At 32.3% G+C, this 18,284-nt stretch overlaps 1 protein-coding gene across 3 annotated transcripts; it reads left to right on the top strand.

Annotated features, from left to right (window-relative positions):
* Positions 1 to 725: 725 nt before the first annotated feature.
* On the top strand, positions 726 to 17,923 carry LOC105335294 (uncharacterized). Of its 3 annotated transcripts, none has more exons than XM_066070858.1 (19): positions 726 to 793; positions 5,051 to 5,154; positions 5,751 to 5,814; positions 5,924 to 6,128; positions 6,258 to 6,340; positions 6,454 to 7,096; positions 7,283 to 7,302; positions 7,716 to 7,774; positions 7,915 to 8,314; positions 8,402 to 8,468; positions 8,724 to 10,217; positions 10,395 to 10,494; positions 10,773 to 11,225; positions 11,842 to 11,937; positions 12,255 to 12,279; positions 12,611 to 12,739; positions 13,550 to 13,678; positions 14,137 to 14,190; positions 14,551 to 17,923. In XM_066070858.1, exons 2-19 carry the CDS (start codon positions 5,107 to 5,109, stop codon positions 14,745 to 14,747), a joined length of 4,266 nt encoding a protein of 1,421 aa, XP_065926930.1. In that variant the 5' UTR covers positions 726 to 793; positions 5,051 to 5,106; the 3' UTR covers positions 14,748 to 17,923. The 3 variants fall into 3 exon arrangements, with proteins under 3 accessions (XP_065926930.1, XP_065926931.1, XP_065926932.1); XM_066070859.1 differs by having other exon boundaries at positions 6,279 to 6,340; XM_066070860.1 differs by lacking the exons at positions 726 to 793; positions 5,051 to 5,154; positions 5,751 to 5,814; positions 5,924 to 6,128 and having other exon boundaries at positions 7,028 to 7,096.
* The last annotated feature ends 361 nt before the right edge of the window (positions 17,924 to 18,284 follow it).

Below are 18,284 nucleotides of genomic sequence, written 5' to 3' on the forward strand. Positions count from 1 at the left end.
GTCTGTTAAAAATAATCTGCAGGGGGAAAACTTATTTTTATACATTACAAATCTTTTTGAACATGCATATGTAGTTTAGTCCACAAAATTTCCATTTAATGAGTCGTACCAATGCATTTTTTAATATACACGTTTGAATTTGCCTGCCATTTTGTCGGAAATCGCACCCGGAAAGTCTCGGATTTCATTATTAACATGGCGACCATAAACAGCAAAATTTCAAACGTGATGTTAAAAGTGGCAGTGATTTCGTTGCAAAAACAGTTAATGTGGGATTATCAAAGTGCAACATTGTTGGTTTTGAGACTAATCATATGAAATTTAGGCGAGATACAGCGCGATATAATTTTTTTTATTTGCTAAAAAGCGAGAATATGGGACGAATTCTATCTGTCATTTTAACGACAGAACATTCTATCTAACCAATGAACACCATAGTTCATCGATGGCAACCCTATGCTGCCAGCGGTACATCTCAATCTCACCAACGGTACAACTCTGAACGCACCTAACTATATAGTGGGTAAAACATTATCCGGCCCGAGAGGTTGCGACTGGGGTGTGATACAATGGTAACTACTCGGCCATTTCTGCTGGCGAAATTCATTTATAATCTTTTTAAAAATATTGTTCGCCATCAGAAATGGTCGAGTAGTTATTACGATTGGGGTATGATAAAACATGCGCATTGATTTGTACACTTTCAGTTTCGTATCTAAAAATAAAAACACGTCAGAAAAATACCAGATCTATATTAAGCACTAAAACTGGGTGTATAAAAGCCAACAGCAGGGTAAGATATTTCATTTATTTAATGTTTTTTAAGCTGATTGTGTTGATTTTTTTTATATATTAATTATGGTTGATGAAATTTGGACTTTTTAAAACCATATTTCTGTAAAGTATTACTCTTTATTTCAATATTACTTTTAAATGAGACATATTGTAGGAAGTTTTTTACTCCCATGCAGCTTCAAATTTTCATGCAGCATTATCTCAGGCACGTAGCATCAGGGGGGATCTACCCCTCTCCCCCCATTTTTTCTCGCAGCAACAAATTTTATAAAATTAACAAGAAATAAAAAATTGAATTATCAAAGAGTTGCCCCCCCCCCCCTCCACTTTTTTGGGAGTATGTAAACAATGATATGAAAATAAGGAAATGAGGAGTGAAATTGAAGTTATATACTGGCAACGAGTTTTCTAGATTTTTTTTATTTCGCTATCCAACCGACATTAAACACAAGCCATCAACTCCTTGGTGTTATTTTTTCAATTCCTTGCATTTATATGCCTAAAATTATCCTTAAGAATCATTTTAAATAAAGTAGTGCAAGGCGCAATGCGTGCGCAAATTATAACATTTGCCGGATGCCTCATATGGACAAAACTGTGATCGACCGCAGAATCAAAATATGATTTCTTCATTTAATTTAAATAAAAAATGCAAATCTTGAACTTTTTGGTATGAATACTATTATGATTGTGCAATTAAGAATTTATAAATAACAATTGAGAACCGTTGCTATGGTAACAGCTAAAAAATAGGGTATATTCTAATATTTTAGGGCATATTTGAAAGGGTATTACTCGTATAAAAAAGTATAGATAACTTATATTAATGGGTGAGAAAATATCAAGTATTTCATGAATTTAAAATCATTTAATATTTATTCGTTTGATGAGATATCGGCGCTTCTGATTGGTTGAAAAATTTCTTTGATACCTGCATCAATAAAATTTTCGCCGGATCTACTTTTCTCAACTGCTCTGATCTAACACTATTTATAGAACGGGAATTTCCAAGATAAACACTGTCAACAAAATGTAAAGTTGTGTCTGTTTTATTGTCAGCAAACAAAATGCAAACTTGTGAATATAAAAACTTGAAAGTTTAACCTTCAAAAATAAACAAAACACTTCGTTTTTCATCAATGCGCTACGCAGTTTTCCGGTCAATTTTTTCTTTGATACGTCGATCAATAGAAAAATTATTATCTTCATTTCTTAAAACAACTTGAAAAAAAATCTGGCATTTGTTAAAAAATATTGCCGTTGCTATGGACTTTTCAAAAATTAAGATTTTCCGTGTGATTTTTTACGCAACTTTAATTTCCTTAGCAACAACACTTCTTTGTTGATTTTTTTTAAAGTTTTTTTTTGTGGTATAAAATAAAAACGTAGGCAAAACTTTACAAGTTCCAACAAACACTTGCTAAACATTTCTAAAATGAGGAATTACAGCATATCAATAGCATCTTCAATTTTTCAGTTTTTTCTGTTTTCTTGCCTTGTCGCCATAGCAACGGGTGTCAATTTTCATAACTGAAATGTATATTGCATGGACATTGATAAGGATATAAACAATAAATAATTTACCATTTCAGCTTATAAAAAAATACAAAATACTAATTTCAAAAAATTCTAACGGCTTCCATGGTAACATTTCAAAAATATCAGTTTCTTAATCAGTTTTCTTCCATGAAATAAGAATTGACAATAGAACAAAGATTTGTTTACATTAGTGGGCAAAACCTACTAATATAATGCCTCTAAAATAGGTACGTTTGCTATTTTCCATCTTTAGCCTCGGTTACCATAGCAACCATCACATCACCCAACTATAAGTGTCTTTTTGAGTTTTAGACCTAGACGTGTTTATGTATGAAATATAAAGAAAATCGGTCCCTATGCGTGGCCAGACCCTTTTATAAATCATTGATACTTACATAGAATATATTGATCTTAAAAAGTTACCAAATGGACCAATTTTCAAAAGACTTGGATTGATAATTTCAGAATTTCTCTCCCCCACCCCCTTTTTTGGCATCATTTTTAAATATTTTTCCAACCTCCAGTTCCTTAGATTTTGTATTCACAATCCAAAGAAAGATTTTTCTGCTCACATATTGCAATAGATATATATAGTAGAGATCTTAAAAATATCTTTTTTGTTGTGTTTGAAACATCAACTTTTACAAATGAGTTGTTCAAAATCTATTTCAATGTATGTCAAAAAGTGCAAATTGGATCTCCTTTAATAATCAATATAAATTTCTTCAAAATCCAACAAAAAATAAGAGCAGAAAAACTTTTCTTTTTTTTAAAATAAGTCTTTTATTTAAGAAATTTTATTTAAGATATTAAGAATTATATAGGGAAAAAGAAAAAAATACATACTTTTGGCACCTGAGTGTATTCAAACACAACTGATATAATCGTTTTTAAAAGTCTCTCTTTTTGGTGAAGAAATATTATAAGACTTCTTGACAAAAATTGTTGTCACATCATTCACCCATACTTCCAAACACTGTCAATGTCATCATAGTACTACATATATAACACCAGTATGCCTCATATAAACTAATGTATGAGATTAATGGGACTTGGAGGATCCCGTGTCGTATTCATTCAATCACTAAGAGTGCTCATTAAATATAGAGATGTGCTTGATAAGCAGAAAAAAATTATTTTCACGAAAAAAAACAAACCACCACGAAATTCAAACACTTTCTTGTGTTATGAAGTGCGAAAGTGGATATGAAATTTGCCGCATGCGCAATAAAAAGTTCTTGTTTGTGCTCGTAAAGGAATGTGCTGCATCGTTATGTGATTTTCTGTGACATTTTTTTTTTATTTAGCAAATTTCCCGTGAAATGAATTGAACATGTATGTGCAAAAATAACACAAACCTGTTTTTGTCAAACACTTTGATTCATAATCGCCATATACCATCGCTGTAGTCATGCCTTGTTCCTAACAGTGTAGACAATGCGCTGCATTAACTTGTGGTTACGGTTGCATTTAAGAGTCAACCGAGCATTTCGACCATGCATGAATCTCCGTTATCGAACAGTGATTTCCTGGTATTGTTATCGCATTAAAACTGATATTGTTTAATATTCCCTTTTAAGGTATGGCCCGATATACATTTACTACGTTATCAAAAGATTCTCCTTATAAGGGCTATTGAGGTAAACAAAAATTGAAAAGTAAAAATGAAAATACATGTAGGTAAGATCACGCTTTAGTATTTGCACCTGTCGAAAAGTACACTGTGATCAAATTACATTCACAGGTGCAGCATTTTCCAATATTTGACAAACAAATATGTTTTAAAACTTTAGAGTAGCTAAGATTTTAAAAGCCCAAGAGAGATTCGAACTCTCGATTTACAAATTCGAAGTCAGCGTTCCAACCCGTTGCTCAACACTGTTAGGTAGCAGCAATGTACAATACTGAGGTGTCCCATCTTAAGCAAATGAGTAATAAATTAGCTTCTATAAATAAGAAAAATCATTTCTTTGTGAGTCGTGTTGATTAAGGTGCTAAATTTAGGACAATGCATTTTTGGGAGTTGATTTTATCAACTCTCCTATGCAGTTACTCTGGCAAACCGAAAATGAAACAGTGTTTGGACCTAAGCACAATTCATCACCGCTGACAAGACTTAGATCTTGAAAATAATAGATAAATTCGGTGTACTGTATGCTGTACCATTGTTTTTCAAGGAAACGTATTTGTAGATTGTAGATTTGTAGATTATTTGAAAATTTATATAGTGCGAACAATTCATTTATTTTTTTGTTGTCGTATGTATTCCTAAGCCAGAGTTCAATATAGTCTCGTTCAACCAGACGCTCGGCTGTCTCCGTAAATCTCCGACAAGCAGAGAGTCTCTCTTGGTAGTCGGAGATTAACGGAGACAGCCGAGCGTCCTGGTTGAACGAGATTAGAGTTTAATCTTTTTCGGATCCAGACGTGTACAATTTTTAGTTCTAAAAAATTCGATTACTAATACACAGTTTGATGGAATTAATTCTACCTTTAAATATTACACATCATGATTCATATGGGGTTTTCTCGAAATTCTTGTCGGAAAAGTTCGAGAATTCATAGTATAAAAATGTGCGTAATTCAAATACAGATTAAAAACTACTTGCCATGCAAAATAACATATCTTTGATTCTAAAATTGATAATAATCAATAAAATCAACTCCCAACAGTACTTCAGTACTTTGATTTGATAACGTAAGATTCTATTTATAGATCCACTGCAAAACTACACCAAAATCACTACGGCAGATGACTGAATGTGATGTAAAATGATTTGGGTCATGATTATTATGATTAATAGCATTATCCTAGCAGGGGTAAGTAAAGTTGTTACGTTAAACTTGATTGACCAAATCTCGTTAAGCCCGAATGGCTAAATAATTCCAAGTCATTGTTTGCCTTTCAAAATTAAATTCAAACAAAGATAAGAAAGTTCATTGGGATATATATGTATATGGCCTTGATTGAAATGTGATCAAATCTTCTCAGAAGATGAAGGACTTTAAGGAATTTAATCACATGACCAACTATGATATGATCTTGGTGAACATTTTAACACTGCTGTTTAACATTTATGTTTTATTCATTTATTCATTAGATAAAGTCAATTTGCTCAGAGTATTAACTATACCCATTTATCTGTGTTTATAATATTTTAAAGTTCAGCTGTAACACCATAAGCCCGTGTGATGATCACTGTGATTTGTTAAAGGAATGAATTCAATATTTATTAGTTTTATACGACATAAAATGGTTTGGGGCAGTTTACGCTTTGGTCTTATTATTACGTAGGCAATTTTCTTTCGACAATATAGTAAACTTTTTAGCCAATCAGAAAGTGCGTTACAAAAAGAATTAAGTTATATATACCAATATTAGATCATTGGTTTGATTTCTGATTTCATCTCCACAGCCTCCTGACATGCCAAACAATGGTTATGGTAAAGCTGAACATTTGTATAGAGTCCCAAATTCCGGTAAAATGATAATTTATATAAAGCTTTTTTAAATTATTTATCTATCAATTCAATTTTATAAGAAACCTTCTCAAAGTATAAGCAACACAGTGTATTTAAACTTCTTTAGTTCTATATGGAATGGAATGGACATTTCCAACATTTCCAAACCCATTGCGTTGGATGCCTCATTGGAGTCTGGAAACGGTTTTCACTCGAATTTTAGTGAACGAATATCACGCTCACAGAGTTATGTATCATATTCTGAATGATTTCCTTGACGAATTCTTTATTCACGATTCCAGTCCTGAAAAAAATATAATTGGAGATTTCAGGTTAGTTTTATTATGAAACATAATCTCGTATAATGATCATATTTCATTATTAAAGCATAAGTACATGTAAAAATAAATTTGCACTGATATGAATTCATTTTCTATTATGATAACCATTGATTTTTAAAGATCTAGAGTATTATTTAAAAGGAGAAGACAACCAACATCAATATCTACGTTTAAAACATTGGTTCATCTTTCTCAAGAATTGGGTGCGTACATCTTTGTAAATTTTTATAACTACCATTGATCAATATATGATTTAATTTTACATTTTTAGGAAATGTAAACTGACTACTAAGCGTATTATGTGGCTATTTTCCAGAGAATGAAATAGAAACACATGGCAGCATCGCTTTTAAGGAGGGCGGTGGCGTTTTTTCCTTTCATTCTAGTTTTGAATACTACAATGAACATTATAATTATACAAGTTTTCAAAAAAACAAAGAACATTCATACATAGCGATTGACGATATGACATCGCTAAACGTTATGAACAGGAAAAGAGCCACTATCGATACGTTTAAACAAAGTGAATATCTTATTGACCTGTTGACAAGTTGGAGAACGATCAGATGTATGCGATATTACTGGGATTTTGAAGACATATTTTGGAATCATATCTGTATTAACAAAACAAAAGCCCCTAAATCAGCTGTTTTAAATAAATACGTGTGCTATGTAGGACGTTTATGTGCCGACGATTGGGAAAGTTATAATTGTGTAAGAGAATTATACATAAACAGTGAAAAATGTCAGAGTTGTTCAATTGATCCAAGTGTGAACATTGATTTTTACAATGTGTTTAAGAAGGAATACAGTGATAATTTTCATTCTGGGATTTATACTCACGCAAACTTTCATATAAAATCACACTTCCTATATTTTGACACAATTAGACAAGAACAAAGACGTTTTTGGAGTACAGAAGATAAGTTAAAGAAGGGTATGGTTAGCAAATGGAACATGTAAGTGTCTTATGTGACAGTATCAAAGAATCTTAACAGTTCAACATCATTATCACAATTTAGAAAAGACCTCATATTAAAAATAATATTGCATCATTTATTATTACCAGACTAGTTAATTTTTTTAAGATATGTGTATAATTAAGGAATACAAATAATAATTTTCTGTACAAATGATCTTTTCAGAACCATCATTTTAACAGTTGGTAAGTGTGGAACCTTTTTTATTTTTGATAAGGAATTAAGAAGTTAATATGATTAAGTGAATATTATTATTGCAATATATTATAATAAGCATAACATTTACTGTTTTGTCGATATCATAATGTGCAGTTGTATGATGATATTACCATGCTTAAATTGGTTTCCATATTTTCGTCGCTGAATGTTTTCTTTAGCAAAAACCAATAGTGAACATTTAATTTAATATTCTATTTCAATTCTGAACAATAAAAATTGAAAAATACCCCAAAAAGAACACTTAATGTTTTTAATCCTAAATAAGTGATAAACTTTAAACAAACGGAATTAAATGCGCATGCATTCTATAAACATTAACCATTTCTAAAAAAAAAAAAATCCATTATATTAAGTAAAAATGATTAGAAAATCGTTTTAGGTATATCAACAGAGTGTTGCAAAAGGTTCGCAGAATTCAGCGTTGGAGGGAAATCACATGTGTGTATAATAGTTTGACATCATTCTAAAAAATAAACTTATCTTTAAGGAGACGATAAGGCGGTTTCGTATTTCATGATAAAATGTAAAGACAACAGATTTCAAAAGACTGATTAATCTTTATCTTTTTTGATATTAAGGTACTGAAGAAAAGGCGGACTGGAAAGAAAAATATAAACAATCTTAGCATTAGTCCCGAAGTTTTATCTAACTGTCAACACCTAGTCGATTCAACCAACAAAAATGCCGAATTGATTAAAACCCATTGTAGTGTTGGAAGAATAATCAGGAGTAACGAGGAGCACAATGTGAGGGAAAACGCAGCATTATCTTTTAACAGCTCGACGTCCATTCTATCATCTGTCAATGAGATGTTTAGTTCAATATTACTTTATTTTGAAACATGCCAATATTTCATTGGTGACTTTATTCACGAGTCCTTTTATAATCGATCAACGTCTACAATTTATAACACAAGAAATTACAAATATGCTCAAACTTTTGAATTATTTTACGGAGAAAACCACGAACACACGTCGAGTAAGTACTTTTTCAGCCATATTTTATCCTAGGAATATACGATTATTGCCAGTTATAATATTCACATAATTTTTTCTTTATTTTCAGGATATATTGATATATGGAACGTATTCAGTATAATTATATACCTTGAATTTGCATTGATCCACATTTTGTAAGTAAAACAGTTCGGTTTATCGCATCAATTTGACTTAAAAATGTTTTTCTTATACTATAACTATATATAAGAACTGCTTGATCTTTTTTTTTTTAATTTGGTTTCTTCTAAATGAAAAAGAACCCTTAATTAAACACTTAATAATCAATTGGCATTGGCTAAAATAATAAGATAACCTGATCTTGATTTTTTGTTTACATCTTTTGATCTATTTTCTCATTGCTTAACGAATTTCTATATCGTTTTTGCCAGCCTTCTTGGGTATAAATTGAAAGTAAAACCGATATTCACATTTGTTACCAATCAAATAATGAATCTGAGCGGGGATTCTAGTCATTGTCAAAGAGGGTGTGTAAATATGAAGACGCAATCGAAACACGAGGCTAAAGCAACTGAAATGGCCGGTAGTAAAAGTGTGGTGAAGGAATTAGATTGTGACCTGACTAAATCTTCACAATTAGCTGTTAATAGCGATACCTATGGAAACCATCATATTACTTGTCAAAGATTACAGGCTAAATATGCTGAAGAAGAAAAAGAGACACATTGTCCTTTGATACATCAAGCTAGAATAAAAACAGATACGACATCCGTAAAACGTGTATTTGGTCAAAATAAGGAACATGTTTTATTATCCTCATCTGTATTGCCTTCAGATGATGATGAAAGTGAAGAAACAAGTGTCAAGTCATTCCATGAACAAGAGGAAAACAACGCGTTTATGGTTGAAAACAACGACGATGAAACAAATTCCAATACAAAAACCAGATTTTCAATGCAAGAAACAATAAATGATAAATTAATTGTAAATGATAGCAAGAAGCATTGGGAAATAATGAATCAAAATGTTTCTGTGTTTCCTGACGACAGTTTTGCTGAAACACAATCGAACTCGTTTGGAATGATTACACATGATGAAACATTTAAGTCATCGATGAGTTTCCAAAGTTCTACAAAAAATGGAGAATATTGGTCTTCACTGTTACCTGTATCCTATACAACTATTAACGAAGTTTATTCTTCAAAACTGCGTAAATCACTGACTCCTGTAGAAAACGATGAATCCCATTTCGTAAAAGATGTTTTGGGAAATTGCGATAGTGAAGTGTCAAGAAGAATTCTGGAAAAAGAACGACATCTAACATCAGGCTCAATGAAAACAACAACACGTTATCTGGCTGAAAAGGAATGCTCATTAAAGATAAAGAAATTAAGACGACGACATGCATTGTTTGCTAAGCACGTCAGAAGATTCTTTAAAAAACAAGAGAGGAAAAGTTTAAAACATAACAAAAGAAGAATTTTAAGAAGAATATGCCCACGCTACCCTAACATACATCACAATACAGAAAGCCTTTCTGTTTGTTGTCCCGCAATCTCCAGACAATCATCCCAAAATTTACCACAGCAGGAAAGTGTAACTCCAACCAGTCACGTTTTGCAAGAAAACCACTCACCTTATTCACACACATCCGATCAATTGAACAGCACAGGTACATTGTCATCTATTTTTAATCATATTTCTATTGAATCGTCACGTGATGATCGTAGTTACCATTCGGAATGGATGAGACTGGCTTCTTTTGGACGCTTTGAATCGGATGATGTACATGCAGTGAGACTTGCTAGAAGTGGTTGGTATAGCACTGGGCTGGGGGACCAGACTGTTTGTTTCAGTTGTCAAAGACTGCATCAAAACTGGAGGAGAAATGATGACCCAGATAACTTTCATGATGCGAACTGCAGGTATAACGTTCGGATTAAAAAAAAAATACACATGTAATTAGATATCTGCATTGTTTTGAAACTGAACTCCTCATTTAACAAAATAGAATGTTTCGATGAACGAAATATATTTCTTAACTATTCTTTTGCTAAAGCATAATCTTCCTATATACGTTTATTTTTTGTTGATCATAACAGTTATGTCAACCTACGGTCAAATAACATACCGATACCACGTGAGACCTCCATTGCTACTGATGGCGTTAGATTCGAAGAAAGTCAAAATACTGGTCACACGGTAATCATTCTTTTGAAAATGTGTTTTGGTTGAGTGATATGTAATTTCAGAAATCTTACAAATTTTTATATAAATGAATGTTCGTGTTCACGAAATAACTTCAAAGTGTGTGTTTTTATGTACAAAACGAATAAAACAGTATTAAAATGGTTTGCCTCTGCATTGGAATAGGAGTAATTTATCATTTTAGAATACGTTCTTTTAATGCAAATACATATTTGAATCGAAACTTTAACCAGTCACATTATTTTGATATCCATACTATTACCCATTTACAGTTTTATCGTGATCATGCTACGAACAACACTCGGTTTCCACGCAGTCAGGGTGAAAATCTAACAACAGAAAGACTTTCCGCACAAAATGTTGCATCGTCGTCTGACTCAAATTCGTCGGCTATTCCATCAACGTCAGACCTGCGTTCTTCAAGCAATACGAGTGTTCCTGAAAGCACAGACCAAGCGGCGGCTTCATTGGAGGACACAAAGCGAGCTCAGTTAGAAGCCCTGAAAAGAGACCCTATGGGGATAAACTTCGATCGCCCGAAATACCCGTCGTATGCTATTCTATCTGAAAGAGTTAAGTCGTTTTCTGATTGGCCAGCCAGTATGACCCAAAAACCACGTGACATGGCGTTGGCTGGTTTCTTCTATGCGGGATATGGAGACTATGCACGTTGCTTTTTCTGTGGCGGAGGACTCAGAAATTGGGAGGCCGGTGATGATCCATGCGTGAGTCAATCTACAAATTAATATAAGTATTTTTTTCTCTATGAAATCAATATTTTGAATCCCCTGATTCGAATATAAGTACGAGCATTTTTAATTTAAACGCGTTCATCTGTTAAACGTCTTATCGTCGGTAGGTTTGTGTTACTGTAATATATTTTTATATATCTCAATATATTTTTCTGAATTAGGCCAATATTAAAGCAACATTGGCACTTATTGTTTTATAAATAAATATAGTAAGAATGATAGTTTACAAAATAATAAAAAAAATAATGTTTTATATTAGAGATAATTCAGAAAAGATGAGTTGTGTTTAAAAAAATCTCATTGTCTAGATTATCTAATAATGAAGAAATAAAAAAAAACTGAGTAGAATTTATTGTAAGAATGAGAGTCAAGGGGTCATATTTCGAAGAAGGTATTAATACAATTTTTGTACGATATTGAGTTAATTCTTTTAAGCTTGTGAATGGTCATTTAAATCCAAAGAAGTATATATCCCTTTCACAAACAAGTCGTGGCTTATGTTCTTCACCAAGGAACCCAATTGTCAGAAAACTATAAACTTAAAAAGGTATTTTAAAAAAAAGGCCTTAAATGAGTTGATTATTTTCAGGTTGAACATGCGCGTTGGTTCAGTAAATGTGCTTTTGTTAGACAGAACAAAGGTCAAGGATTTATTGATCAAGTTTTACAGAGAGCTGCAGAATTGGTGAGTTAGTCAATATTTATTAAAATTTTATTTATGTAAATGCCTTAGTTAACACGATGAATAATGATCCACGTTAAATTGCGAGAATCACCCCAGCTGATTTTAAAACCTCACAATAATTTTGGGAGAGATGAGAACTACAAGAAATTAGGATGAATCACTAGCTTGCGCGAATTTATGTTCTAAGGTTTTGGAACAGAAAGCGGAAACGCGAAGTTAAACGTCAGTAAAAATAAGAAATCTAAAGTACTTGTTTTAATATGAAATGTTATCATCCTTTTGAAATATAATCATAGCTTTGCCTCTTTTGTCTTTAGGAAAGACAGGAAAATCCCACAAAAGGTATTTTTTCGATGAAACGTGAGGGTTTTTTTCAAAGAAGATAAATTGAGTTAGAATGAAAAATAATGAAATGATTATTAACAGAATACTTTAACAAATAGCACACTCCTTTTGTTTCGCATAATTATATACATACAACCAATTGTTTTTTTAATATGATTCATCTTCTAATTACACATGATTTTTTAATCAAGAAGTCAGAATATAAGCACCATCAGAATATTTCATACCGTTCATGACGTTTATTTTTATTAATTCGAAGCTGATATATGATAATTTCCAATACTGTAGAATTACAATGAAATTGAATATGAATGTTGCAATCTAATAGAAGATGATAAAAAAGCCAAAGAAGAAAAAGTGATGCAGTCTGAAGCTGTACTCTGTATCAAACGTATGGGCTACACTGACGAAATCATCAGATCTGCCATTGATACCATGAAGACCCGCCTACCCAGAGGTATGTAATATACCCCAACTTCAAATGAGTGATATAACAATTTTGGTATAAAAATATTTTCCGTTTTTAATATGAACAGTGCTTTAGTAAAGCATTTCGAATAGTCAAGTAAAATGAGTGCCAATCTTCTAAACTTTGAGTTATAAGGCAGAAAAAAGACTCGCAGTTCTTTGTTATTTAAACACAACTCAGGGCCATGTTCTTGTAAACATTTTGAATGTCTAAAACATGAAAAAGATTGACTGATGTTTGTACTGTGTTTTCCTCACGAACCACACAAGACACACTGAGTTCCACAAGTCACAACATACGGATATAAACGGAACATACACAAATTTCACAACACTGACAAAAACGGATAAACACACAAAATAAGCCGTGTAACGTCACAAGCCTTGTTTACATTAAAAAGAGTTGTGAACTCTCTATATTGCTTTTGACTCTACGACTGACACTAAAATTTTGGTTATTCATTACTTATGCATTTCTAAAGCATTGTAAATGATAACTTTAGAAAAATAAAAAAATCATTGAAATTGTGACCATCATTCTTTAACATAATCAACAGGTTTCATCGTATATCCATCAATTTTAAATTCTTATTATTTATTTTTTTTTTTTTTTTGCAAAAGCGATGTATATATTTAAAATGTAAACGATCGTTTTACTCTATTTAGAGAAATTCTCATTATGTATTTTATTTGAAGGCATTATATTGGTGTAATAGATGCATTGATGATGGTATTGTTCTTATCTAATTGTGCTTATAAATGTTTTCCATATCATCTTATCTGATTATGCAATTGGCAGGAAAACATAAGGTATCGGCACAGGAAATATTAGAAGTTGTTTTTGAGCTATCTTCATCACAACAAACTGTTAAGGAAGAGCGAGATCTTAACACTGATGTAGGATCAACGGAAGTCCCGCAAACAACAGGTACATATTCCGGTAAAATGTCTTGATAGAGAGAAATATAATATCACAATTGATTTAATTAGTAAAAATGTGCTGAATATTGTGCATTGTTTTCAAGAGTAAAGACAAAAAAAGGAAACTCAACTTTCGATGTAAACCTTATTTATTTTATAGGATTATTATTATATCACTTTTGAATATTTTCTTTTTTGTACAGTTGATATGAAAAATAAAATAATGCAATGCTCTGGAGCACTTTTTTGGCTGTATCTGAATCTGTAATTTTTTGTTTTGCAAAGTATCATCTTTGTCATGATATTGTTACTAATGTTCTACAGCATTTTATACAAGTTACAGGGTTATGTAACGAACATAGACAAAGGATGTGAAATAAAATTTAACCCTATACATGTATAAGTAAGAAAACAAACTTTGCATTTAAAGAGGTCGGGATAATTCAAACTTCAAACTTTTTGTAGGTGATGATAATTCTGAGATGGGAGCATCTTGTTTAGACACCATACAGGATGATGGTAAATTATTTGACAAGAAAATTGTATTATTGATAACAAAAAATTATGTGTATAATGTATTTTAAAACAAATTGCAATGTATGAAAGGACAGCTGTCTCGTGATTTTTTATTATTTAACATTTTATTTGTTCTTCTTTAGTTTTATTAGATTTATTCTACTTTGGAAATTATTTCAGATCTTATTTAGAGTTTTGTGTTCTGTCAAAGATAAAGGAAATCATATTTTCTTTTTTCATTTCACTTAGTTTTAGGCAATTTTAATTTTAATTTTCTTTAAAATGACCAAAAATATGAAAAAAAGTGAATAGATATATTTTAAAAAGAGTGTTTTCTTAATAGCTAAGAGTTTGTGTTTGTAGAATTAACTTCACTTGAGCTTGAAAACCGGAATCTAAAGGGACAGCTGATGTGTATGATATGTACAGAGAAGAATGTGTCGATTGCCTTCCTTCCGTGTGGTCACTTGACCTGCTGTGAGGACTGTGCCCCCGCCATGAGGAAATGTCCGATTTGTAGAGATTTTGTCAGAGGCACTGTCAAAACCTTCCTTGTTTAAAAATATCTTTTGTGGCCCGAATCTAAACAACATGTGAATTTAGTTATTTTGTTTTAATACTTTGTATGTACGTGGTTTGGTTTTTCTTTTTAAATTTGTTTTTGTTTGTTTGAATGATTGTTTTTGCACAGTTATGATAAGGCGATTCTCAGTGATAAATTGAGTAGAAATTCCTCTGATCAATATGATGATCAATAAGCAGTATGATGTCATATTTTATAAAAAAAAAAAAACCTGTCAATTTTAACTTATCTCCAGTCTAAATTATATCAACTACAGGCGTAAAACATCAATAGAAACTCTTCTAACTGAATATATCTTCGATTATTTTGCATATCATTATCATTGATAACGTCACAAACATTTTAATAGAGAAGATCAATGTAGGGAATGCAGTGTAACCAATGATGGAATAAGACTTATTCAAAAGATACCCAAAATTAAGATGAGTGTCAGTTAGGATATAATCAGAACAATACAGGCAAGAATAATTTGTTTTATCAGAGAGTAATATGAGGTAAAAAGATAGATATTTATATGGCTTGACAGGTCTTTCCTCTGTCATTGTGTACAAAAAAGGCAAAAGTGTAACACTACCCCGAATATTTTGTAAGATGAATTAGGCAAGTATCAAAAGTATTTGACCTAGAATACCTGAAAAATGTTGCTAGAATCCTTGGCTACGTCAATAGAAATGAAAAATACACAGTATTTTCAATGCAATTGAGGAAGTTCAGAGGGTTTCTTCTTCCTATCCTGTGCTGACCGCGATATCGAGTGTAAGTAGCACGTCAAAAACAGCTAAAAGCTTCTTATTTACAAGATAAAAGCTGAATAAAAAAGTGAAGTTTTGTACAGTTTCTAAGGATGGCAGGAGGCAGCCATGGTGTTAATTAGCTGCTTCTTAAAGCTCTCGATGGTACTGGCTTCTTTGACTTGGTCTGGCAGGCTGTTCCAGTTCCTGATGGTTCTGGAAAAAGGAAAATTTATACACGTCACGATAAGTTGATGGCTAAGTATTAACTGCCTCTTGTCCAATTATCCATTGGTGTTAAGTACGATGTTCCTGGGATATTGATTAGTTCGTTGTTGATCTTGTACATCATGATAAGCCGTGATCTCAGCCGGCGTATTTCAAGGGCCTCCTAATGTACTTCTTCTTTCATCGATGTTACACAGCCTGGTGGTGAAAATCCATTTTGCCATTCTCGTCCCCACTTCTTAAATGACTTCAGAACTCGCTGGAGTTGCTCGGCATCTGCTATAGAGTTGATTTTTTAATAGAACAGGCAGTCATCAGCGATTAGTTTCACATCTGATGAAGTATACTCCGGAAGGTTAATAAAGAGGATAAATAGTAATGGTTCCATCACCGTCCCCTGGAGACTGCCGAAATGACATCAGCTCTGGTAGATGATTGACCCTCTAGGGTGACTTGCTGCGTCCGTTTTGCAAGGAAGTCTTTTTCCCAGTTCCATGTGTTTCTGCTAACGCCATAAATGTGGAGTTTGTGTAGGATTCGTTGATGTGACACTTTGTCCAAGGCCTTGGAAAAATCAGCACAATGTCTACCTGATCTCCAAGGGCCTCTGACTTGGCCACCTCGTCAACTGTAATAAATAGCTGCAACTCACATAATTGTCTTTGTCTGAAGCCGTGTTGTCGGTCTGCCTATACAAAGTTGCTGTCATAATTAACCATAATCTGGCTGTGAACTATATGTTCCAATAACTTGCATGCTTCTCTCCAGTCGTCTAGCACTTCCAATATCAAGAGAAAGTTTGAATAGTTTGGTCATGATTGGTGCTAGTTCCAAAGCAAAGTCTTGTAAAAATCTTGTTGGGACTGCATCTGGTCGTGCAGCTTTGTATACATTTAAGCCCGTCAGTAGTTTATACACACCGTTGCTTCTTACATGGATGTTCTTCATGTTTTGGTGTGGGCTGTCCGTTTTGGATGGCTTATCTGAAAGAATCCCTGTTGTATAAACTAAGTGGAACTGGTTATTTAGGAATTCTGCCTTGGACAATATGTTTCCAAAAAATAATGACAATATTTATTTTATGCGATTACCAATTTGATTCTAGCAGTAAAACTAGTAAACATGAACTAATTTCCGATCGAATTATTATATCATACATGAAAATGAACTTCGTGGTAGTGTAACACTTTTTAATTTTTTGTTAAGGTAAAAAAGTGATCTATTTTTAACTGTCACGTGATGCCATGGTAAGGCATCTTCAAAGATCGACTCGATTCTGAAGTAGAAATACGATATCTTGGTGAACACATTCATTTAAAATTAATAGACAGCACTGTTTTCATAAAAATAAACAATTTTTGAAATAACCGTAATATCGACCGTCATTAAACTCGGAATTGCCTTAACTTACCTGCGTGTTTTGGTGTTTTGTTTTTTTTGGTTTGGAGAATGGGGTGGGTTTTTTTTTGTTTATTTAAGGGGGAGGGGATCTCTAGCCTACTTTGAATCATTTTGTAAGCTGGGTTGACCTTATGAGTTAACAAATGTTTTTAGACTGATACCACTATTCCTAAAAGAAGAAAAATTAGCTTACTAATCAACTAATTTTTCTCTACATTCACAATAGCTTGGAAACGTTGAAAGTTTTCCTAATAAGGAGATTAAGTCGACAAGCAGTTTTTGGAATTTTATTTAGCAGTTTAGGAATTTGTTAAACTTATAGACTTATTTTTTTTTAATTTTAATGAAGTACCTTTTCTATAAATTTTCTCTCGTTATTTGTTAAAATAAAGCGACCAATACAAATTACTATATGAAACTCATATTCATACCACTTACACATTTTACTTTAAATGAGAATATATAATGTGAAATTATTAGATTTCATGGTGGCTCAATTTTTGTGGAATTCGTGGGCACCGCTCACCCACGATTAACATCCTCTACGAATAAATGAATTAGAACTGTGAAGTCATATTTCCTTTTGTAAGTATCCGAGAATAAACGAAATTACGTCCCAAAGAACCTATAAAATTGGAGCAATCCACAAAAATTTGCCCCTACGAATTTTAATGATTCCACAGTAATTCTCGTTGAGAAGAAAAATTAATACAGTGGAAACAATATTAACGAATTTTGTTTTATATTGTATCCCAGTGTATTTGATGTAAAATAAAGATTTGTTGTGAATCAATGAATTGCGCTCATGTCTAGTGTGCTCGTCTTTGTCACTCACTTTATGTATTAAAAGCAAAAAAAAAATGAACTACTTCCTACGTTTTCCTCCTTGGGTTTCATGTATTGTAAAGAATTAAATAAAGCAAAGAGATTGTGTTGCAAATATAAACCTTTATTATTTAATGGATTTTTTAAAATTGTTTTTTTTATGCTGTGGGACAGATTGCATGGCGGTTATATAACTATAGTTGTGTTTGAGTTACCGCATTTTTACTGATTTTTACATTGCATATGTTCTTTTATCGTAATAGGTTTTCTAGACCCTGAAGTGCTATTTAGTTCTTAATATATTGCAAATCAGCGTATACAGGCTGATT

The sequence above is a fragment of the Magallana gigas genome, chromosome 9 (assembly GCF_963853765.1).
Source record: "Magallana gigas chromosome 9, xbMagGiga1.1, whole genome shotgun sequence".
Taxonomy (NCBI): domain Eukaryota; kingdom Metazoa; phylum Mollusca; class Bivalvia; order Ostreida; family Ostreidae; genus Magallana; species Magallana gigas.